This window comes from Hemicordylus capensis, chromosome 11, assembly GCF_027244095.1.
Source record: "Hemicordylus capensis ecotype Gifberg chromosome 11, rHemCap1.1.pri, whole genome shotgun sequence".
Taxonomy (NCBI): domain Eukaryota; kingdom Metazoa; phylum Chordata; class Lepidosauria; order Squamata; family Cordylidae; genus Hemicordylus; species Hemicordylus capensis.
Genome location: NC_069667.1, coordinates 24738746 through 24764168, shown reverse-complemented (window position 1 = coordinate 24764168; position 25423 = coordinate 24738746). Strand labels below are relative to the sequence as shown.

At 40.6% G+C, this 25423-nt stretch overlaps 1 protein-coding gene across 3 annotated transcripts in view; it reads right to left on the bottom strand.

The window, feature by feature from the left end:
* STAG2 (stromal antigen 2) overlaps window positions 1-25423 on the bottom strand; it is a 64802-nt gene that overhangs the window by 21524 nt on the left and 17855 nt on the right. The window contains exons 1-13 of one of the 3 annotated variants that reach the window (XM_053273845.1): window positions 18129-18370; window positions 12769-12924; window positions 10958-11036; window positions 9217-9378; window positions 8157-8253; window positions 7193-7269; window positions 5724-5928; window positions 5200-5351; window positions 4003-4076; window positions 3773-3896; window positions 2801-2899; window positions 2617-2696; window positions 1233-1340 (exon numbers count right to left, since the gene is read on the bottom strand). In XM_053273845.1, coding sequence (XP_053129820.1) covers window positions 1233-1340; window positions 2617-2696; window positions 2801-2899; window positions 3773-3896; window positions 4003-4076; window positions 5200-5351; window positions 5724-5928; window positions 7193-7269; window positions 8157-8253; window positions 9217-9378; window positions 10958-11036; window positions 12769-12812 — 1301 coding nt within the window. In that variant the 5' untranslated portion in view covers window positions 12813-12924; window positions 18129-18370. Of the gene's footprint in view, window positions 1-1232; window positions 1341-2616; window positions 2697-2800; window positions 2900-3772; window positions 3897-4002; window positions 4077-5199; window positions 5352-5723; window positions 5929-7192; window positions 7270-8156; window positions 8254-9216; window positions 9379-10957; window positions 11037-12768; window positions 12925-18128; window positions 18371-25423 lie in introns of those variants that run through there. The other 2 variants (XM_053273844.1, XM_053273846.1) reach the window with 2 other exon arrangements.

Genomic DNA, 25423 nt, shown 5'->3' with positions numbered 1-25423 from the left:
AAACCATGCTTAAGAGCATCTCCTCAGCACTCCAATCTTTAGGTGCAGAGGCTTCCAGAGGCTGAGCTGAGCCATACCTATAGTTCAAACATCATGACAAACTACATCTAGCATAAACTATGATTTACGAGCTCACTTCAAACCCCAGTTTCTCAGTCTGGGTTGCCAGCCAACAGTAAATCACCATTTGTCGATTCACACCAAACCAGTTAACCTTCCTTAGCCTTGATCTAGCACGACGCCTCAATTCAGTGATACAGAAGTGTCCTCAGGATGCGCCTATTCTCCTAGTGCTAGGGTCACATGAACTATAATGAAACACAAGTATCATGTTTCCCTGCAGGAAGCAACAAGAATGGGGCATGGTGAACATGTAGTCTGTGAAACTACTGCTTGGATGAGCTGTTGTCCCTTTAAGATATAAGCAATTGCTCACAGAAAGTCCTCAGTCTTATGACATAATTGGTTCCTAAAAATTGTGTCTTAAGTCATAAGAACGAAAGAACAGCCCCACTGGATCAGGCCCAAGGCCCATCCAGTCCAGCATCCCGTTTCACACAGTGGCCCACCAGATGCCTCTGAGGCATGCCCTCTCTCTTGCTGTGGCTCCCCTGCAACTGGTATTCAGAGGCATCTTGCTTTTGAGGCTGGAGGTGGCCACCAGACTAGTAGCCATTAATAGACCTGTCCTCCATGATTTGTTGAAGCCCCTCTTAAAGCCATCCAGGTTGTTGGCTGTCACCACATCTTGTGGCAGAGAATTCCACAAGTTGATTATGCTTTGTGTGAAAAAATACTTCCGTTTGCTGGTCCTAAATTTCCTGGCAATCAGTTTCATGGGATGACCCCTAGTTCTAGTGTTATGTGTATGAGAGAGAAATTTATCTCTCTCCACTTTCTCCACAAAATGCATGATTTTATAGACCTCTATCATGTTTCTCTGCAGTCGTCTGTTTTCTAAACTAAAAAGACCCAGGTGTTGTAGTCTTGCCTTGTAAGGAAGGTGCTCCAGGACCCTGGCCACCCTGGTTGCCCTCTTCTGCACCTTTTCCAGTTCTACAATATCCTTAAGGTACAGTGACCAGAACTGTATGCAGTACTCTGCCTACACCATAGATTTGTATAAGGGCATTACATTATCCATGGGGGTTCCGTTCCCACATATTGCTGTGGGTAACAAAACCGCAGATAATGAGGCATGGATGGAACATTGAGGAACAAAATGTTCTTACTTTTTGTAAAGAAATTCTCCTGCTGCTACAGCTACTGGCCGATGAGCTGAGTAAACCAGATGGTAGACATTTTCACAGTCTTCTGCAGTCAATACTTCTTCACTACTCCTACAAAATGGAAACAAAGTTGTATCCTCAATACTAAAGGAGTGCATTCAAAAACTTTCAAAAAGTCAACATTTAGATGGCAGGAAAGTGGTTTATAAATTGAAGTAATACTACTAATAATCTGAAATAAGAAGCTGATACATAAATAAGCTGATACATCTGGCAGCTCCCTTAGATGACAACAGTCCCTGTTCTCCAAAGCTAGCACTAGCAATGGTAAATGAAGAGCTAGCTTCCCCAATCCATTCCTCTGCTACTGACAGCTGATAGTCTCCACAGCTGTTAGAGGTGGCAAATGAGAGCTGGAGGAGATTGATTGATTGATTGATTTAGCATATTTGTATACCACCCAAAATGCAAGTCAAAACTATTAAAAACTGTCAAATTATTGTTATGTTATGTTATGTTATGTTATGTTATGTTATGTTATGTTATGTTATGTTATGTTAGATATGCTTGTAACATTATTTGTATTAGGGGAGATGGACCAGATTCCCATTGGTATGGATGTTTCAAAAACACAAATGAAATACATTTTATACTTGTGTCAATCAAAATACAAAAAAAAATGGGGGAGACTGGATGATTGTTTACTTGGTAGCTGCAGCTGCTCAGAAATCTGCAGGAAAGGGCTATGACAGCACCACTTAGCAAAAGAATACAGGTAGTAATTTTACCTGTATAAGTTAACGACAATCTGAAGTAACCATATAGGAGATTGTAAGACCTCATTACAGAAGCATATTCATCAGGCTATGGACCTGCAAATAGCTTCAGAAGAACTTGTGCTCCTGGCAGAACACCAAGAATCTTAACTTTCATTTTGAAAAAGATTAATAGCCCTAGTGGTTGCAAGAAACATTTGCAAACTTGCTCAAATAGCCTACTGGCAACATACCCTACTGTGACTATAAGTGAGTAAACCGGAATAACTGTATTTTCTTCCTCTGTTTATTCCTGCCTCCCTTATGTAAAAGTGCCTTGCAGCTGAGACCTGTAAGCATTTACTTTTGTAAAGTGCCATGCATGTTGATGATACTATATAAATAAAATGAGGTCATCTTTGGATGATCCAAAAATAAATGATCTTTCAGCAACATACATAGTACAAAATCTCACAGGATATATATTTTAATCTATTTTTAAGTCTTTCAAAATAAAGTTCTGAAAAGCAGCTACGCAAAAGAGGCGCAACTATGTTCAATGTTTTGTAAAATTTCATGTGAATAAAAAATTAACTGTGCATATATACTACTGATTGGTCTGAAATACGTACTGTAAAACAAGAGTAAGTAGTTTTATTGCTTGTACTGCAACATCATATTCTTTGTCGAGAGTCATAGACACAATTCTATCCTAAAAAAGGGTAAGAAAACAGTTTGTAACATGACAAATATTAGAAGTGGCAAATCTGAAATACTAGTTTTAAATTCTTTGTTAAAAACACAAACACTACTAACCTTGAATCGACTGGTGAAGAGTTCCAATTTGGAATTAAGTTCTTTATTATAGTAAAGCCCTTGCAAAGCTGTAAGACATTTGAGTCTTACCTCTCCTTGCTAAAAAAGAATATATACCAAAAAAACACATAAACATACCATATTCAGTATCTCACATACATTAGATTGAACAGCTAAATCAATACTCCAGGTTTTCCACTCTTCTTGTTCTGCTCCCATCCCTCCCCCATGGAAAAACAAGACAGCAATCCTGATCCTAATAAATGGGGAATATTCTCAAGAGCATAATTGTTCAATATACTGTACACCCAACAGTGGCCAGGGTGCAAAGAGCTATTTTATACATGGCCACGGGCGTGGACATGCTGAGCATTTTTCACTTTTGCCTTTTTTTGGAACAAACTCTACCACAAACTACTTTTGAAAGTCCTGAGAGTTTCAAAAGTTTGCCATGTAGCATCTGGGGCTGCTGTTCAGAAAACACAATACCCAAATCCCCTTAAGCACGCAAAGACAATGTCCTTTTCTTTTTATCCAGGCCAGAATATAAATCAACACTAATGGTCAAAGCCTTCAGAAATACTAGATGCCAGGTCAGTATTTATATAAACACTTCAGCAGGCAGTTTAAACACAGATAGATGTTTTACAGATATTAAGTTTAATTGGTTTTCTTTTTTATACTCAATTAATTTGGATTTATTTCCGAATGAGCAAAAAAGAACAATCCAAATACTTAGCCAGCAATGGAAATTGTGTGCATGCATGCAGAAATTTATCTCATGTCAATGTTCAAAAACAAGCCACAATACTATAATGATCTTTTGAACCCTATGAGAATATTATTTTTGTATTTCAATTTTACATAAATTATTTTTTAAAAATATATCTATTTTAAAGACCACGGACAGCAAACACAGTATTTTTTCATTCCTTACAAAAACAGGTGCTTCTGTGGCACAGAGCATCTTACCTTGTCATGCATTGTCCACCCTACATATTTTAAGTAACTGTCATTGAGAAAGGCATCGCTATACATTTTCATCCAAATCCCAATTTCTTCAATGCAGATTGCTCTGATTTCAGCTATTGCATCCCTAGAAGTAGTGAAAAGAAAAGGAAATCAGAAGTATGTTCAAGAAAATGTAACCTATTCATAGGCAAATCTTAAGACAGTCTCATAGTTCAGAGAACTGAACTCACCTGTATCGATGAACAAATACTCCTTTAAAAATTGCATTCATCATATTTTCTATTTCATCCTGATTTTCTTGAAGCTGAAAAACAGCAAGTGTGAAATGAATACACTGTAGTTTTAAAGCTACATCAAGGTAATAAATCAATGTAAAATTGATATTATTCTCAAGAGTCTTTCAAGGAAAGTTAGTATACAGATTAATTTGTTTAAATATTTGGACAACTGATAATTTTCTCGACAGTAAAATATACTAACATTCTAGGAGTTGGGCAAACTACTCAAATGCACAAGTACTACTGTATACCATATAATAAAAACATCTTGAAATGCATCCTTAAAGCATGCAATCATGGTAAGAAATGGCTTCGTAACTGTTAACTTTAGAACTGAGGAGGACTGAACAGCCTTGAGCTTCTTCCAGAACATCTCTCAGTACAACACCAAAAGTTTGAAAGTATCCTCTTTCTGGGCTTTTACTCATCTTTCTTTCGTGGGACAGTTATTTTTATTCTCTCCAAGAGCTCTTGGGTAAATTAAATTTGGCCAAGGGCGGGCAGGGAGAGACGAGAGAGTTGGAGAAGCAATGTATGCCCCTTACACCCATGCAAGAGAGGTGCATGTTAGCAAGGTTACAAATTTACACCATTCATGATGCCTTTTAAAATAAAGTTGTGGCCTTAGTTTACTTCAATCTCTCTATCTGATCTAAAGTAAAGTTGTGCCATCAAATTGGTGTCGACTCCTGGCAACCACAGAGCCATGCAGTTTTCCTTGGTAGAATATAGGAGGGGTTTGCCACTGCCATCTCCCGTGCAGTATGAGAGGATGCCTTTCAGCACCTTCCTATATCGCTGCTGCCCAATATAAGTGTTTCCCATAGTCTGGGAAACATACCAGCAGGGATTCGAACTGGCAACCCCGGGCTTGCTAATCAAGTCATTTCCCCACTGCACCATAGGTCTGATCTGGGACACCAAATTTTCAACTTGTATCAACAGCAAAGAGATGTCAGGATACATTTCACTCAAAACTGACAGTCAAGTACATCTCATGAGAATTTCTCAAATAAATTAGAATTCAAATTTTGTAGATACTCTCCCAAATTACTTTCACACATGTATTTGGACACATGAAGTGGTTAGTTGTCATTCTGTCCGTTCGCCTCTTCCCCGATGACAATTAAAACCAACAAATGTTCTAACCTCCTTCCTTTTTTGTAGCAACAGTTCCAGCCTATCATTAGCTCGTTTTCCAATTATTTTATTTCGTTCTGCTTCGTATTGTCGTTGTGTATTGTCCATGTTAATGCTCAGATTTAATGCCACATTCACTAAAGCAGTCATCAGTTTCATCGCTAAAAAGCAGGAGGAAAAGAGTGTGTTACATCAGGTGATGATAAAAAATAAGAGTGAAAAATGAGAGACATGGAGCCAAATGGAAGTACCACACTGAAACCAACCCTTTCAATGTAAAAAATGCACTGGGGGCAAGAGAGGGGAGGGGGGAAATCCTCATCCCCCACTGCCTGGGGGAAAGGTTCTTATACAAGGATGTTACTTTGGATGATGCCCAACAACTTGCTTTACGCCATGAACTATGTTCCAACTTTTAACTAGTCTCCAGAGTCCTTCCAAAAATGAAAGCATCATGACATCATTAAGATGTCAGAGAAGTATTTAGAAATAATTTAAATGGATAAAAACCATCTTTATTAACAAATGCTTACCTGCCAGTGTGCTAGTATGTCGAAATGCCCTGACTTGTGAGTCTGATAGTCCTGTAAGTAGCGAAATGACTGTATCCATCATGTATTCATCATATATGATACTATATTGACACTGTCGGACCAAAACGCCAATGAACTCACAAAAGCTTGACTTAAATTTCTTCCACTGAGGACCCGCCATGGTGAGCGGATAATCTCCACTATCCTACAATGCGAAACATTTATACATTAGCAGCAAAATAAAATTATTTCATATTGTGATCAGGTGAAACACAGGACGACTGAATTCAGATTACTTTTGGAATCAAAAAGCTAGATTTCAGTATTTCTCTAGTTCCAAATTTTTCCACAGCCAATAAGGAACATGGCAATTTTTATCACTGTTTCAAGTAAACAAGGAATTCTGGGTTTCATATGTCCTCCACGATGGAGCCAAGAATTCTGATCACCTCACAAAAATACAAAAATTGTTGCACAACCAGAACTCACAGGCACCAGGTGCATACACACATGCAAAAATTACAATAATTACCATGGAACTGTCTTGGGGAAAGGGGTTATTTTAAGTAACAACACAATCCTGGGGATATTGACAGGTAGTTTTCAAAACAGGCCATTTACAAAATATACTAACTTTGATTTTAAAAAGCTATAATAAAACCAGAGTTTCCTGTACTACAAAACTATGAGAATTTCCTCTCTTTATCTCCTGAAAAGGTACTTGCTTATTGCACATCCTTTGGAGAGGAAATCCCTCCCTATGCAAGGCATAAAGTGGTAGCCTACTTAGAGAAGATTATGGTCTCACATTTACAGCAGGATTTTTTTTTCCCCAGCAGACAGTGTTAGACTATTTAAGGTGAGTAGCTGGTAATGGTCTAAAACACACAGCTATACAATATTTCCAGGAATAAAGCAGCAGTTACATATTATCCAAATAGTCCATGGCATATTATTTCTGAACTACTGCTCTAGTGTATTCAGTACAATACACTAGACTGAACAATGTCAAACACGTAAGAAGGTGAATTAATAAAGCATTTAATTTAAAGGCAAGATGGTCCATTAAGAATAGCAAAAGATTAAAGTTGTGCATTTACACCAAGTACTTCCCATGATTCCTGAGTTAACTACTATAAGAATGTAAGAACTTTAATCATGAAATCAACAACTATGGATTTCAACACACAACACTGTCACCCCTTATGAAACACATTTAATTTATTATAACTTGATTAAAGAGACACAGTCATCCATTCAAAGGAGATATATCCAGGCATTCTGATTGCAAGCCCATTTACACTGCTTTTACTTATCCAGTCCCTCTCCCTCTCCCAAATTAACGACAGGACAATCCATTTCAATCCATTCCAAATCTGAAAGAATTTACATGAAAGTTTGTATCCAGTAACATAATTTGGTGTATTTTAGAAATTCATTCAATTTTCAAAATATATATAAACAATTACCTCATCAAATTCTTCAGTCATTTTCCGAATTATTTCCGAATTCTGCATATGTCGAAACATCTCTGCTGTTACAACCCCTACAAGATAACAAATTGAATGCCCCAGATCAGTCTTGTAGAAACATTATGAAAAAGAATGTGTCCTTTTTTTGGTTTGAAATGTTTAAGATCTTAGTTTTAAAGTACGATTTATACAACTAAGACCTGTTTTACAAGTCTAACGTGAAAAGCCTTAGGAATATTAGTGTAGATGCCTCAAACCTTCGCAAAGACAGCACAGGCCAGTTTGGTTCAACAGTTCGGGGTAGAGCCAAACCGCCCCCAGTTCGGCTCGACCCCAAACTGAACCTCCCCTGGCCATTCAGGTGTTTCACCGGCCAAAAGGGTTTTTTAATTATTATTTTTAAACTTACCCCCTCAGAGGGGGCTTCTCTGAGGCGGTGGCGGGGGGGGGGGGTGCGGAGTCTCCCCCCGACACACACCTCCATTATGCACCCATCTCATGGTCTGGCTGGTCTTCAGCCCTTTCTGGGCCATGCCCCCACCCCCGTGCAGCGGTCATGTTGGAAGCTGCCGCACATGTGCAAATGGCCCTTGCGTGGCCAGATCATGACTCAGGGGGATCTAAGGTTTAAAGCAACAACAACCCTGCATCTCCGGGGGGCTTCTCCAAGGCTGGGGGGGTGTTTACGGAGGTTCCCCCTCCCCCCACTACTGTCCAAATCGCCCAGTTCGGGCAGTCTTTGGCCCATTCTGGGCCTGCTCTTTGTGGCAGCGGACATTTTGGAGGCTACGGCACATGCCCAATGGGCCTCTGCGTGGCCGGGTCATGTAATAGGATACTGAAGGGGGGAAATGGCCTGAGAAGGGGAGTATCAACGGTGGTGGAGTGCAGGGCTCCCTGCAAAAGGGCCGGAGTTTTTTTAAAAAAACAATAGAGATAGCACTTCCAAAATGCACATTACCTTTGCAGCCTGAACACTGTATAAAGAAGTTGATGAGATCAAGAAGTGCTATATCCCTGTCATGTTTGTAGGACTCTATCCAGTCATCCACTACAGACTAGGAAAAAGGAAAGAAAAACACAATTAAACAGAACACAAGATGAACATTACTTAGAATCTGCTCAGGACACAAATGCAAAAAACAAACCAACAAAAACCACCCAAATTCTCATCTGCTTTCCTGAACCACATTCTTCAGACCTGCAAGCTGAAGCTTAAATGTTTAATTTTCTCTCAACTCACAAAATATGGTCTACAGGAGCCACATGCTTCCCATGTTAGTTTGTTTCAAGCCAGAAAAGGTTACAACACAAAAAGAATTTAGCAAGTAAATGTTAGGCTAGAAGTCTAAACATTTGTGAATATATATAGGACTGAATACACACAAACTTCAAGCACAGCAAATTCAAGCCATTGCATTATAAGCGCAATGTATTTTGATGTAAATCAGGCTATTATCTACAAAGCAAAACAACAACAAAATATTTATTATGGTCTTAGACCAGCAAAATAAGCTAACACGCCTTTTATTTTTGACATGCCGTTTTGCTGGAAGGGAATTGTTTTGTTTAGAAGCAGATTCAGTCAGTGAGGGAGATGAAGCAGAAATATTTTAAATATACATTTTTTAAATTGCAGACAACTCATAGTTAGAGTAGAGTCTATAGAATAATGACAATTAAATAAAAATGGGCACACTATCTTTCAATTACCAAAATTATTTTAAAATCTTACATAATGCTGCAATCCTAGGCATACTTGCATTAGCACAAGTTGAGTGGGACATTCGAGTAAACACACATATCTATGTGGGAAGGATGATATACAATAAGGAATACCTTCGGTTTTTCTACCAATACTAAGATTTGAAATTTTAAAAAATAAATTTAGTGCTGGTAGAATTAATTTCTGGAGATAGCATATTGTCTCTTCTTCAGAAACTGTTATAGATTGCATTAACCACCTTTAATGTAAACAAAGTTGAATAATCTATTTTAAGCTCCCTAAAAAGAGGACGTACCTGCATAGCACTCTTGCCCATTTTAACAACTTCAAACAGCATCATGTTTTCCACACCATTCTGCTGATGATGCCCATTCATTCGATTTGGACCACCGGGCTTTCCTCCTCCGTTTCCAACTTTCCCTTTTTCTCCTGTACCTTTTTTCCCCTTCTTACAGGTCTGTAGGAATATCAAAAGCAGAAGAATGCATGGGCAGATGAACAACTTTTTAAGCATGAAGGATGATGCTTAATTAGAGTTGATAAGATTTTTATTAACTTTTTAATGGTTAGCATTTCAACCAATGGTAAACGGCCTTCAGCAGCTGTGTTAGATGGCAGGCTATACTGTGTTTAACAGCTGATTCACACAGGTCAGGACTCAAAGGGCTTCATGGGGGCTTTTCCGCCACTTCATTCCAAAGCTAGCCCACCCCTTACAAAAGCATCTCCCAAGGACATTCTGAGAGAGGCTTCAACTGGACATAGTCCATGAGTCAGGCCTGCCCATTTTGGCCACTGGTACCATCTCAGGAGACGAATGCTCATGCTGATTTTTGGTAACGTCTAACCCCCGTTTAGAGATAGAAAATAGATGTTGTTGCACTTACAGCTTTCTCTGTGTTGTGCATCACCTCTTCTTTACCCCCACCCCCAAACGATTAGGGTGAAATTGCAGTCATTTATGAACAGAGGAGAGGCTTAGGGCAGGACTGTCCCAATGGCAGCCCTCCAGCTGCTGTTGGCCTACAACTCCTGTCATCCCCATTCACAGTGGCCAGTAGCCAGGGATGATGGGAGTTGTAGGCCAACAACAGCAGGAGGGCCGCAACTGAGTTAGGGTAATAATAACCCAATTGATGTACTCTCCGTCATAATCTTTGGAGGACATTCCTGCCAATTTTCATTTCCACTACTCTGACAATGTAACTTTTTAAAGTTGCGGGGTGGGTGGAGAGATAAGCTTTAAGAAGTTTGACACCATTGCAGATTTGGCCACTGCACACCCCAATAGCCAAGACAATAAAAGCTGACAACACACGGAAAGCTGATAGCTTTGCAATGCTATAACTCATTTTCCACCTCTAGGGGTGCAGACTTCGTCAAACGTTGCAATGGGATTCATACCTGCAGGCAGTACCAACCACTTCAGCTGGCTCATGAGGACTAAAAGGGAAAGAAGTCAGGAGTCTCTCTATCCTCACTCCTAGCCATGCCAGTACTGCACCAAACATCTTGGGAACCCAGTCCTATAACTCAGAGCTTGACAAGTCTCAGGAGCCAAGGAGCCTAGAACTTTAACCATGAAGCCTAGACTAGTATATTAAGAGACAGAATTTTAAAAATAAATAAATAAAATCTTCATTTGTCCCAGGGACCCGTTTCTGTTCTAACTGTGTGACTTGTAAAGGGGATAAAGAGAAGCCCACTTAGCCTCCCTGCTCCACGATGTCTGTCACTAAATCTGGTAATTTTGTCAAGCATCCACTGTCTGGCTCCTAGAGCTAAAGAAAATTTGTCAAGGTCTGGTATTGTTATATGAGAGCACTGCAGGCACATATTACAATATAGAGAAGTTTTGAGAACACCATTCTCTCTCTCTCTCTCTCTCTCTCTCTCTCTCTCTCACACACACACACACACACTCACACTCACACTCAAACACACACACACACACACACACGTGTATACACGCACACAGGCACACCCACACACTGATGCCATGGCTATTCTGAATGAACACATCCAGATACACATACCTTTCCTTTTCCTGGCTTCTGATTTTTGCCTTCAATATCTTCGAAGTCAGTATCAGAAGAAAAATGTGTTTCAGAATCCCTGAAAAAACATTATGTTTAAATTTGTTTGCTATAATTTCTCTCTCAAAACTTTTGTATTTACATCTAGTGCTGCTGTGATACATAACGGTATACTATTAGAGCAAATTCAATTCCCTGGAGCACTTTTTAGTATGAACAAGTAGGTACAGGACAGATCTCAGGTTAATAGGCTCACCCAAGGTGAACTTGCAGAGGAAAAAAGAACAATAGTTTCCAGGACCTGCCAGTTTATGCAAATACGAGTACAAAAATATCCTACTTCCCACCTAGCTTTACAGCTGCCAAATTTCAATATATGACAAGTACATGAGGAGGAATGTTTAATAGCAATGTTTGTGTGCACACATTTTCATTTTAGGAGACTGCAACAAAAAAATAAGGAGTGGGGGAGGAAAGGGGGAATTCAAGTATGAAAAGGTGAAAAGGAAATCTCTGTCAGATCATCTGTCCAGCTCATATGTAACTATAGCAGAGAAGCTGCAGACCAAAGGAAAAGGGAGATTTTAAACCATTTCTGCACTGCCCAGCAAACTGTGAAATAATTTTGTAGTTGTGGAGAGCATGCAGGTTTGGAAAAGCTCCATGTTAAAATTATTCCAATTCCCTATCAAGGAAATAGAACATAGCAGCCAGAATAAATGTCCAGATTCGGGTTTTCAAAAGAGTGTAAATCTGCTGTCAAAGAGACAGGAGGGGACAAAGAAAGGGATCCATAAGTGTATCTACTGTATACATGTAGCCCTTCACTCAGACAAGGAGTTTTTGTTGCTGCTATTTTTGCATTAAATCCAAATGCCCCACTTTTCACAACACTACTACACTTTTCATACATCAACAAGTCTTTGTGCTTCAGTTGTGCTATGTGTGACATTTCCAAAGCTTCAAAGAAGGCCTACAAGGAACCAAAGTAAATTCACCAAGTTGCAAGGATTCATCTACTTTCCCCTACATGATTTGCAGAAACAACAAAATCTATACCGTGAGAGCAATCACCATCAGAACCAAAAATAGCAGTAACACATAACTTAAAAAAGGGAAAAAATGCAGTTAAAAGTAAAATTGGCTGTAAATGTTGTTCTGTTGTCTTCTAGTATGCAAGACTTTTTTGAACAATTAAACAGATTTCAGAAACAGAGCAGAAGTTCTTTAGCCCAGCTTGAGGACTGAAGGAAGTTACATCCTTAGCTGTACTGCTCTGCCCAACATTTATAAGCAACACCAGGGCTCAGGAAAACCACTAGTCTACTAGTCTGTGATGAGTGAAAATGATGCCTGACGAGTAAAAAAACCTCCTGATGAGTAATATACCAACATAGCTCGAGAATCATCTGCTGAGTAAAATATTCTGTCTAGCTTGTGAACCGAGCAAACTTTTCTTGACCCCTAAGTAACATCCCAATATTTGTTGAGTTCTTTATTCTCTCAAATTATTAAGTCAAAAAGAGAATAGCTTAAGCAGCACAACCATGGTACAAGAGTGTCATACCTGACAAGTCACAGGACAATTATTTGCAGCCACTGTATTGTGGTAGTGCCTAAATCATTTAAGCATAATTATAAACCCCATTCATCATAAAATTTCTCAATGACATGGAACTATATTATGACTTTTCCATTAGTTTGTGGTTTATATTAAGGCAATGATAAAATATCATCCCTTCCAGCTAAAAAGGAACCTAAAAGATGTTCTGCAGTTTTATAATTTGACACTATACATTTTAGTTACTTACTGAAGAAGAGCAAAATTAGTTGTTGCGTCTTGAGCTGCTATCATTTCTTTATCATCTTCTGGATCACTACTGTATTAGAAATACATTCAAAAAGCAGTTGTAGGTGGATGTGTCCTCTCGATTTATACTTTCTTTCTTTGTTGTAACAAGCTATACCTATTAAAAACAAACCAGAGGTCGAAATTATACTTTGTGAGAAGATAACAGTCTTACTAGATCAGACCAAGGGTCCATCAGTCTCCTGTTTTCTACAGTGGCTAGCCAGATGCTTTCTGGAAAGAAGGCATGTCATCTCTTCCTGGTTACTTACTCTCACACTAAATAACTGGTATTTAGAGGCATATCGCCTCTAAAAATGGAAGCTCCATGATAAATCCAACCTCCATTATGAGGATGTCCAATTCCCTTTTAAAGTCATCTAAGTGAATGACTAGCACCGCATCTTGTTGCAATGAATTAAGCAGATTGTGCAAAATGTAAAGAATGTTCATTTATCTATCTTGAATCTATTAATTTCATTGTGCAATTCCAAGTTTTGGCTGATTACTAGGAAGGCAGGAGAATCTCTCTATCCACCTTCTCTGCACTAATCATAGATGGCGCTGCAGATGGTCACATAACTCAGTTTGTTGGAAGTAGCTGAGTTGAGACAGATGTACACCCCCTGGTTGGACCTCCCAGTAAGGCCCTGGATGCTACCCCAGCCTGCCTGGCACTGCCCTTCAACTGGCAAGCCTTGCCTACATCATCCACTTTGCAGTCATTGGTCTGATGGCAAAGGGTTGTTAGCTCCCCTGCTAACCTGGCAAAGAGGCACCTTTTAACGTGGAGATTCTCTTTATTTATCAGGGGGAGAGTAACTGGCCCTATCCACCCCCAGCACAGTACCTCCAGTGATTGTTGCTGGTGTCTATCTTATGTTTCTTCTTAGATTGTGAGCCCTTTGGGGACAGGGAGCCATTTTATCTTATTTATTTATTATTTCTGTGTCAACTGCACTGAGCCATAATTGGAAGGGCGGTATAGAAATCAAATAAATAATAATAATAATAAGGTTCATGAAGCGCATAGAAAGGACTCTCTCTCAGCCTTATCTTGGAGATGCTACCAGGGAGGGAACCTGGAACCTCAATGCTCTTCCCAGAACAGCTCCATCCCCTAAGGGGAATATCTTACAGTGCTCACACTTCTAGTCTTCCTTACATATGCAACCAGAGAGTGGACCTTGCTTAGCTAAGGGGACAAGCCATGCCTGCTACCACCAGACCAGCTCTCTTTCACATGCCATGCCAAGGCTTGCTGACCCCTGTTCGATATGTTTAATCATTAACTAGCAGAGCATCTGAGCCCAGTTCTCCTTGACTCCCCATCTTCATTTTCCCCTTCCCAGTCTGCTTTCCCTCGCCTGTCGGCCTGGCCAGCACTTTCCCTACCCGCCCACCGCCATTTTCTCACCCCATCCCTATCCAGGCAGCTGCTCACAAACTCTCGCGAGAGCTGCCATGCATGGGATTAGTGACAGGTACGCCTTGGAGAAATATATATAAAGATGATGCTTTCCGCCAAATTCCCCAGGCCGAATGGAATGCTCATCGGCTAATAGTTTCCTTTTAAAAAAAATAATAATAATCAGTGTTATATTGGGCTACCTTCCACTCTTCAAATAAGAAGGTAGATTTTAATGACAAGTTACAAATATTTGTTAGAAAATCAACTTTCAAATGCACACTCTCCAGACCTAGTGACTTGATCATTGTCCATTTGTTGGTTTGCCCAGGAACTTCATCTCTCCTCTTCACTTCCCTGCCCCACCACCAACAAACTTCCCTCCCAGTCAAAAAACCAAACAGTTCAAAAGAGGATATCTGTCTAATATTGTCTACTGTGGGCCAATAATTTGCTTTGCTTTAATCTCATCTTCCTTCAGTAATTCTTAATTCTTTCGCACTTGTCATCCAACCATCCAATGATTCCTTGCCTTGTTTTCTCCTTCCAATATATTTAAATAAAATTTGTTTCCTTTAATGTTTTTCACAATATGCTCCTATACACTTTTTTTTGCTTGCTTTATTGTCAATTTACATTTGTTTTGCCAATGATTTCTGCTTCCCTCCCTGCCTAATTTTAAGACTTCCAGGAAACCTCATCTTTAAAAGTTCCTTGACTCTGAGTGTTAGCCACATTGCTGCTCTTCTTGACTTATTTGTGCATCTTTCAATTTGTGATATATATTTCATCCAAAATTATATTGCAGTGGTTGTATAAATCCTCCCAAGTATCTTGAGAAGATCTGACTGTTGTTCAACTTCCTTCCAAGCAACGCTCTCCTTCCTGCTCTTTTGTTAATAGCTGTGCAGTCCTCATGGACATATTTCCAAAAGTGAAAATGGCTTTTGCAAGGAGGGGAGAGGAGTGAAAATTGCTTTCCAATCCCACATCCACCCATACACTAGGTTGCAGAGCAAGCCTTCGGCACTACAAGTCTCAAGGCTCCCTGTGAGAGCAGAGCCAAGCAGAAATAAAAGACAGGCAGTTGCATGGGGGTGGGGGGTGGAGTTCTAGAGGACACTCCAGCACAGCATGCAGAGAAAATAACAAAGAGCAGAGAACAGATCCCTGAGGGACCCTAACAAAAGAGAGGAGAAACAGAGGGAAAGCTACTCTGCAGGAAACACTGAAATTAGGCAGGCAGAGCCATAGAAGCCTAGCATGAAAGGAAGTTACGGACAAACACATTAGACCTTTGCGTTAGGCAATGAGAAGATCATCAGTGATTTTGGCAACAGCGAATTTAGTGGTGTGCAAAAGGCAGTCGCCAATTTGTAGGGGTAGTCAGAAAATTTGGATTTAGTTCCACCTCTTTTGCGGGTTCAGTTTTGGTTTGAATTCCAGGACAAAAACAGAGAGATTTGGGAAAGAAGTCCATGAAGGGCATTTTCCAACTACTATATTCTTCCAGAGAAAACACTCAATTTTCAACATACAGCATTTCATAAATATATTTTTTGAATTTTATACCACCCTAAACTTCCATCTCTGTGTGGTTTACAACAGCATAAAACAGATTTAAAATAATCTTGGAACAATTTAAAACCACAGTCCAGTTAAAAAGCTTGGGTGAAAAAAATGACTTTTAAAAAGTTGTCAGAGATGGGGTGGCTCTTATATCAGCAGGGCAGAGTCGACGCCAGAGTCGAGACAGTGGCAGCTGCAGCCGAACTTCTCCAGATGATTTCAATGGGCGGTGGGGCTCATAGTGAAGCAGATGGTCTCTTAAATACCCAGGGACTAAGCTGTTTAGAGCTTTATTGGTTATAACCAGCTCTTTGTATTTTGCCTGGAAACGTCTTGGTAGCCAGCAGTGTTCCCTCTAATTTTTTCATCTGTGTGCAGAATGAGTTTTATTCTGGGTGGCAGTATCAAGGCAGTGTGCGTAAACATGCATTCAGAGTGCGGCCTTCCTATTCAACTGAGTGGGATCTAAAATCAACTAAGCAGACATAAAAAAATTTGTGAGCACGCAAACATGCGCACATCTTAGAGGGAACACTGGTAGTCAGTGTAGATCTTTTAGTATAGGAGTAATTTTAATGTAATTTTAATTGTAAACCGCCCTGAGACATTTTGGAAGGGCAGTATAAAAACCGAATTATTAATAATAATAATAATAATAATAATAATAATAATAATAATAATAATATGGCCTCCTGAGTTGACCCAGAGACCAACCTGGCTGCCGCATTCTGTACCAACTGCCACAGGGCTGTGTGGAATCCTTGGCTTTGACTGCAACCGAGGCCCAATAAACAGTTAGTGGGGAAGCCACCACTGGCTTCAGGGTCTCGCAAAAAAGAACAATGGAGTAAACCATCATTTTAGTAGAAGTACACATAGGCAATCCTTGAAAATATAGCTAGGTATATTTATGGGTTCTGAAGGAAAGAGAACTGCCTCCCTTTGATTCAGCTGGCAGTCCTTTCCCTAAGCAAGGATTGCCCAACTGACCCATAAATTTCACACATACTGTATCCAGGATGTTTTCCAAATGGTGATTTAGTCCTGCTTCGCTACCCTTAGAGTAGGGGGGAGTTCATACAAGGGAGGGATTTACAGCGACTTCAATACACTGGCAACAAGGTGCCATTCATACAGCCAAGCGCTTGGGTTGCTGCTTCTCTTGTGTGCGAAAGAAGACACCTGATCCACCCACTCGCCAGCAGAAGCCCGAGCAAGGCAGGGAGCAGAAGCAGGAGGAGGTGGGGAAGGCCAAGCCACAGCAGCTCTTGCTAGTTTTCCCAGCCACTGAGCAAGAAGGTGGACGGGTTGTTTCTTCTATTGTTCATGCACAAGAGAGAAAACACTACCAATCTGCCCACTCACCAACAGGAATCTGTGCAAAGCGGGCAGTGGAGACAGGGGGACAGTGCAGAGAAGGCCAAGTCACAGCAATGTGAACAGTCCAGTTTACTCAGAGTTTTGTGTGCTTAAAGATGCTTTATATACTCTCATCCTAACTCATGCCAACTTAAGTCACTTCCTCCCACATTAACCTCACAGTCTGGGAAAAGCTCCGGAATTGTTAATGCAACCATCAAATACAAACAACAATGCAGCATCAATAAAGCCATCTTTAAAGACGGTCTGGAATGTAATCAAACATTCCAAACTATAACAGAATATAATCAACTAGCTTAACCCATGCAGAGAATCTGCACGCTAGCACTTGATTGCTCCCCTCAGCCCCCACCAGAGCCCCCTCATCTCACTGATCTCTCCACCCTCACCTGAGCTGCACTCACCCTCCTCCTCCTCCATCCTGTTGCTTCCACCCCCATTAACTCCTCACACCTCTTCGTCGCTCCTCCACTCCATTGCTTCACCCCATTTGGTCGTGGCTGTGGTGTTGCCGATGCCAAATGGCCAAACCGCAGCCCCCTAACCCCAAAGACCTGACCTCCCCACCCTCACCTGCTCTTCTCTGCAGGAGCAGCAGCAGCAGTTGACCGGGCCCTTCCTCACTGCCACCGCCATGGCTGTTCATTCCCCTCATGACGCTGACAGGCCTGGGCCCATCCCTTGCCTGCCTCTCTCTGCCAATGCCCTCAGCAGCCCCAAGCAGCAGCAGTGGCGGCAGTTGACCGGGCCCTTCCTCGCTGCTGCTGCCGCCGCCACCACAACCACTTGTTCCTCTCAGGCCACTGACAGGCCCAGGCCTGTCCCTCACCCTTTCCCCCCCTCTTCCTCTCCCTCCTTTTTCTCTTTCTCTCTGTCAGTCAGTCAGTCATGTTTATTTACGGTCATAGACCAAAATTTAAAGCATACATAATAATACACATGATATAATAATAATATATACAGACCCCTGCCCACTATCCTTTTATATATATGGATTCCTCTCCTCTACAATCAAGTACATCTCCCAACCAGTAACAGATGCATTCCAACTGACCGTAACCATCACAGGCTCCTCCTCCCTATCTGCATTTGGAATCCCCACTGCCCAATCACCACAGTGCATCTGCTCTGTTACCTCCGATTGGTAAAGCCCTGTGTGGGCGGAGCTTGCCACCTATGTCCGTAGCCTTTTAAATATATATATAGATATATGGGACAGTATAACTTTTGGTATGAAATAAGCTATTTGCTTTGTATATTAGGAGAAAGGTTAAGTAAAGGAAAATAGTGTAGCATAGGTCAAGCAGACAAAAAAACATATTAAGGGCAACTGTGGGTTGCAGCTAAACCACTCACTTGCATCAACTGTGTGTGCTATCATCCAAATGTCTGACATGCAGGCATTTTAATAGAGGTTGAAAGATTTGCCTGGAACAGACATCTTAAGACTGACAGTATAGAGTTTGTTTGTTTGATTGATTGATTGATTGAGGAATTTCTATACCGCCTTTCGTTAAAAACAACCCCAAGGCGGTTTACAAAAGTTAAAAACATACAATAAAAATGACAATTAAAATATTAAGCTAAAAATATAAAACAAATCTAAATTTTAAAACTATAAAATACAAGCATAAAAACTATAAATGAGTATCGTTTAAACCAATCCCTGCCACTAAAACAGAATTAGTTTGCCACAAGCTGGAAATAGTTGTTTGCTTTGTTGTATCAATATATGTCCTGCCACGGTGCCAAACAAGATGCCTCTTCTGTAATGACACGGTAGCACACATTAGCTAGCAGCAGATACCTTGCTTTCTGCTAACAGTGTGCCACGACAAACACACACATACCGATTTTAATTTCCAGCATCTGTTTGAAATATTGCCACACCGAATAATCAGAAGATGGTCTTTAAGAAGTGTATGCACAACCCCTCAAGTGCCATTCAAGAGGTTTCAGTTAGAAGCAAACTCTGTAGCTGAGGACTGCATACAAATGTTTCAGATTTCTGTAAACTTTAAACCCAAATCACTGAACTGAAGTACTGTTCAATAAAAATGAACACTTGGTTTGTTTTTAGTTTCTGACCCAAGTTCCAACAGTGCAATTTTATCGAGTTCATTTCCCAGCCTGGGAGTGAAAAAAAGGAAATTTTCAAACTGCCACTAAGTGATGCTAAAACATAATCAGCTTACTTTTTAAAAGAAAATGTATCATGCTGAAGGATCACTTGGTGGAGCTCTAGCCTAAAGCTAAATAAGACAGGTCACCCACGGGTTGACCTAGCTATTCCTTGACGTAAATACATTGTTAAGACAAGCAACAACACTATAAATGAAACAGTTTGTATTTTGCAATTCTCTAGAGTTACCCAAGTAAAGAACTCCCTCAACTTAATCATACTGAGCTCATCAGAGAACAACTATTATCCCTCATAATTTGGCATAACAACAGTGTTGCAGGAGAGGGGGAAATAATGTGCAATTGTTTGGGAAAGAGGGGTTGGCAGGAATTTCACAAAATTTTGACGACTTGTTTTCCTGTAGTGATGAAACTAATCCAATAGCAAATCTGAATATTTATTGTTAGTTAATTTTGTAGGCTAACAGTGTTTCTGAAACGTGATTGTAAACAGGAAGCTTATTTCTGGAAACAGGCCTTTTTTAAAAAAAAAACATTTAGTGCTAGAATGTTTGAAAAATTAATGATGGACATCCACTAAAAATCATGGTACTGCCATGCCTCACACGGCCACTAGGCTAGCGGCTCCCAAACTTGGAAGAACCTTCTTTACCAGCATTTCAGTGCATGAGCAAATATATACCATTTTGAGAGAGAGCACTGTTCTGTATTTTATTTATGTATTCATTCATTCATCCCTCCAAATTTGTAGATCGCCCCAAACCTCCGTCTCTGGGCGGTTTACAACAACATAAAACAGATTAAAAATGCAAACCTTAGAACAATTTAAAACCACAGTCCAGTTAAAAAGCTTGGGTGAAAAAAATAAGTCCTTTGAGGCTTTTTAGAAGTTGTTAGAGATGCGGAGGCTCTTTATGAAAGGAAAGTTGTATCTGCCGTTATACAAACAGAAACCTCATTTATATGCAGTTGTTCGCTCAAATGACAAGAACTTAAACACCACGCTGCTTCCTTAGGTCAAGGACAATAAACATCTTCTGCATCAAAAGGCTAGGCCTGTGCAAAGATTTGGCTTCAAAACCAAAACCAAAACCAAATCCATTGCCCATACAGGCAATGCAGCCCTTCCCCATTCAGCTCTATAGGAAAAGGGGCTGGCAAGGGCTATATTCCTCGCCATTCCACGCTTGGCTTCCACAAAGTCACTGGGGCTCCCTGAAGCTCCACTTCCCCTTCAAGGGTCTTCCCTGGTGTTGAGCACACAGACCACTCTGGGCTGCCTCCACATGGTGCCAGGAGCAAACATGCAAATGATTCAGCTTCATGGATTCAAAGCTAAACCTCTGCAAGGGCCTACAAGAGGTGATTTGCACAAGTGGTTGAGCACCACAAAAAACCCTTAGCTCACAAACAACGCTGCATGCATTCTGCTGGCTGATGAGAAATTGAGGGGCGTGTATGCAAGTGCAAGACAGTTCTAAATCTATATATTAATCTTTAAGATGGGAATGCCTAGCCCATGTTCTGCTCACCCCAAAGAGGAGTCAGCACCCTCATTCCCTCAGTAATCAGTTTGAAATTGATTGAAATAAATAAAATATTTTTCTATAGCCTTTTAGAACTATTTATTATCTAATAATAAAATATTTTAAAATATTAAAGAGTATAAAATACTAATGACCTTCACTTCCACAAACAAAAACATAGAAGTTTCAAAACACTGGCAGCAACTTTCCAAAATAGGATTCCTTAAAGCAATCCTTTTTTTGATATTTAAATATGTTTTAAGTACAAACTATTTCAATTCATCCTACAATCACACATTTACAAACAACTGATAAGTATCCCAAGGATCCTAAATACTGGCATATCTTGCGCTGCATTTTATACAAATGGGTATTAATAATAATGACTTTGATAGGTCCTCATTTGATATCAGAGTTAGCATATATTCTTAGATTTATTGAACAGGCCTAAAAATAATCAGCTTCTTTCAAAGAAGTCTTATCCAACATGATAGTAAGACCAGTTCTTATGAATTAACCATGAATGAATCCAACTGAAAGCAATGAAACAAGCTGCTATGATTAAGAAGTCCACGGACTTAAAAGAGAACGTGTACTGCATTCATATACTTATTTACTCTGAAGGATGTCTCCGTGAGTTAAACTGAACTTTCTCCCAAGTAAGTGTGTCTAGGTCTACAGCCTTAGACCTAACTTTTACTGGATTGGGGCCATCGATTATCCGTGACAAGTAATTTAGAACTGGTAGTCTTACCTCATCACTCTGACCAAAGCCTTAAGGACTACACTCAGAATGTTAGATGGAAATTTCTGAATTGCAATATTTCCCCATGCAATTTTTTCCTCATATGAATGAAGTTTACATTATACCCCACCCCCGCCCCTCAAAAATGATGCAAATTCTCCTTATGCCTTAATAGACTGATGTGGCTTGGCAGCATGTTATTTGACTTATTTAAAAACCCACCATTTTAATGTGTCTCACAGAATACTTCAAAGAAATTTCAAGTAGTTGAACTGAAATTCTTGATGCAAGGGAAATCAATGTGATTTAAATGATATACTGAAACAAATAGGTGGAAAGAAAGTATTTTTATTGGATTATTCTATAAATCAACATATATGTAGTCTCTCTCACACTTCTTACAGATAACCACACGAAAATCATCAACTTCAAAATTGCCAAACTTAACTAATATTGTTTTGACATCCTTTCACTGTTGCTAATGAGTTTTAAGAAACAATGATTGGCATCTGGACGAGCACGGTGCAGGGAACTGGGTGATTTTCACCCATCATCCTTTTCCTCTGGAACCCTTAGTGCAACACCAAAGTATGTCCCTGACCCCCAGGGACATATGCTGAGCTTCATTCAGAGGGAAAGAGAGATCAATAAAAATTGTTCCTTCCTCCGCTCCACTGTGCATGTGCAGCAGGAGTTGGGACTCATGGTGCTGCACGTGTACAGTGCTAACCTGGATATCGACCAATGATTTTTTTTAGAAATGGAAAATTCTCAGCAGAAATATGGGACATTTTCTGGATTCTTTCCCCCAGGATCGTTTTTCACCCTACATCTCCATCTGGGTATAGGCATGAATTACAGGGGCAGGGAGAGACCAAATTAGAAAATGCCCACTCATTAAAATTAGATGCTATAGATTTTATATCCCTTTATAGAATGTGAAAGTACAAATGATGAACAATGACTTTAGGATATCTGTGACAGGAAAAAACTGAACAACATAATCGTAAATCATCATCCAAGACTAAGGTACCTTAAAAGAAGAGAAATCCACTACCACGTTTAACATATTTTTGGTGCACTGAATGTTTTGGAGAACGAACAAGGTACACTACAGGTAGTTTTTCGGACACGAGGCCTCTACAGAACATACACACACAGTTCACAATATACCCACAGTCTTTTCTCAGCTACATTCCTAGTTATTTAATTGCACAGAGTGCAACAGATGAGTCCAGGCTTCCATCATGTGCCAGCAAGTTCACTTACTGGAAAACACAAATATTCTATAGTTGAGACATACATATTGTATACACACACAGTAAGCTCTGTATTACACAAACTACTCTACCTGCTTTCTGTGACATTATTTCTTAGTCAGATTGCACTGCCTTGCACACTCGTATGCTCTGCAACTTGCATGTATCCCACGAATGTGATTGCATAGTCTTTCTTTACAGCTTTCACCAAATAGTCCAGTTGCACAGAAGTAGAGGGTTACAGGTTCATTCCTACACCAAAGAAGCTCTCTTTCATTTTGCTATAGGGTAAACAGCTCTGTCAAGCTGTCATGTAGAAAATACACCCTTTGAATTGTGCCCTCCTTAGCCAAAGGAAAGGGGGGGGAGGGGGAAAGAGGCCAGGTTGGAGAAAATTCTTTCCCCAGACCAATTTCCTCCTAATCAGAGGAGACTGATTGCTCTGCCTACTCATTCAAAAGATAGATAGATGGCTGAGACTAGATTATTTTACCACAGACCAGTAGGGAGCAATCTGCAGATCAAACCCAGATTAGCAGGTGGAAACAGGCCTGGTAAATAACTGCCACCAGCTCTGCTAAATATTAGCAGAGAGCAACTAAAATTAAAGTGCTCTCTATGGAGACAAAGGTCCCCCAAATATCCATCCACTTTGGGGGGAAATAACAGCAATGAAACAGTTTGTGCTTTTATTGCCATGGGGGCGGGGGGGAGTCTCAGATGGGCAGGGGTGGTGGTGAATGAATTATGGTCCGATATTATAGATATAGTATTACATATATCAAGGCATCACACCAATAAAGGTAAAGGTAAAGTTGTGCCATCGAGTCTGTGTCAACTCCTGGTGCCCACAGAGCTCTGTGGTTTTCTTAGGTAGAACACAGGAGGGGTTTACCATTGCCATCTTCCATGCAGTCTGAGATGATGCCTTTCAGCATCTTCCTATATCACTGCTGCCCAATATGCCTGAAAGTTCTAGAATAAAATATTCTAGGAATTCTCAGAAATTAACTGGGTAAAGAAGTTAGCAAAACAGCTGCAGAATCAGTTTTCTTTTTCAAGATCTTTTTCAAGATCCTATAGAGGGAGCACAAAATCTTCCACCACCATTACAAAATTACTTGATGGTTCTAATTAACATGCTCACTGGTTTTGGTCTACCATAGTTGGTCATTAAAAGCTGTTGTGTGTCTTAAATGGCCAGGATCCATGGGCGTTCCATGCTCACGGGAAGCTGAAATTTCCTTAACTTTCTACACTCCTGTTCTGAATTAAACATCAAATGGGCAAGATATAGGACTATAAGCACAGAACAAGACTAAAAATCTTCAGGTGCCCAGACACCTAAAGTACATGCAGAGGCCTAATAACATGGAATACAGGTGGCTACAGTAACATAATTTTTTCATCTACTGAGGCAGATGTCACACTATCACAAAACTGCTTATGGGGCTTGTATCCCTGGCATTCTGTGTGCCACTTGGCTGGTAGCCTTTGATGAGAAACAATTCCCTCATTTTAAAGGGTTCTTTAGCACCTATTTACTTCCTCCTTGAACTCTTGTTTTTCACAGCAAGCATCCTGCTCAAAGCCCTTATGTGGCTCTGCACTAGTGGTGTGCGGGCCAGCCGTTTGGTTGGCTCGATTCAAATCCAGACCAGATTTGAACCAAACTGAACCAGACTGGCTTCGGGCTTCATTTTAAATGGTGAAGTGGTATACCTGTAAAGGGGAATCCTTGAGGATACAAGTAAAGAGCATACCTAATCCTAATGGTACCAGCACAAGTTGGGCGGGGGGGGGGAGAGCCAAAAAAAGTGGTCTCCTTACCTTTAGGAGGAGGTGGTGGAGGCAATGGAGAGACAGCAGAGAAGTGGTGGAGGGGACTCCTCCGAGCCCCCCACTGGCCTTCCAAATTACAGCCCAGGTCACTGTCATTTGGGAGGCTGCCGTAGGGCATGGAGGAGCCCCTGACACCACTTCTCCACCACCTCCTCTAAAAGTACAGAGGCCACTTTCCACTAGCGCCACCTTTACCATTAGGATTATGGTAATCCCTTTACTTGTAAACTGGAATCCTCAAGGATTCCCCTTTACAAGTATACCTGAGCCGGCCCGCAAACAGGTTCTTTGAACCAGGGGCTGGTTCAAACTTGGATCAGCACCATCCTTAGGAGGGCCCGGGCCAGGGCCAGTCCCAATTTGGACCACCCAAACCGGGCCAGTTCGATGTCAAGCCAGCTCGCACATCCCTTAACAATCAATCACTCTGCCCATCTCAATTCCATACAGCCAATCAAAACACACATTGTGCATATGCAGGCTTGAACAAACAAATTAAAAGCAACTCAGCTGCCAAGCCCACAACGAAAGATGACCTACAGAAGATTAGTTAAAGGCAGCTAAGCAAAGTCAAGAAACATGCTTTCTCTGGACAAAGAGTACAGCACCCTGGGCTCCTTGGAGGAAGAGCGCGGCAGAAATGTATGTAAAAATTTAAAATAGAGGTGGCAGAAAGGAAAATAAGGGGAAGGCAAAAGAAGAGAGGCAAGGATAGTGAGGTTTGTACTTGTGTTAAATTTGGGAGG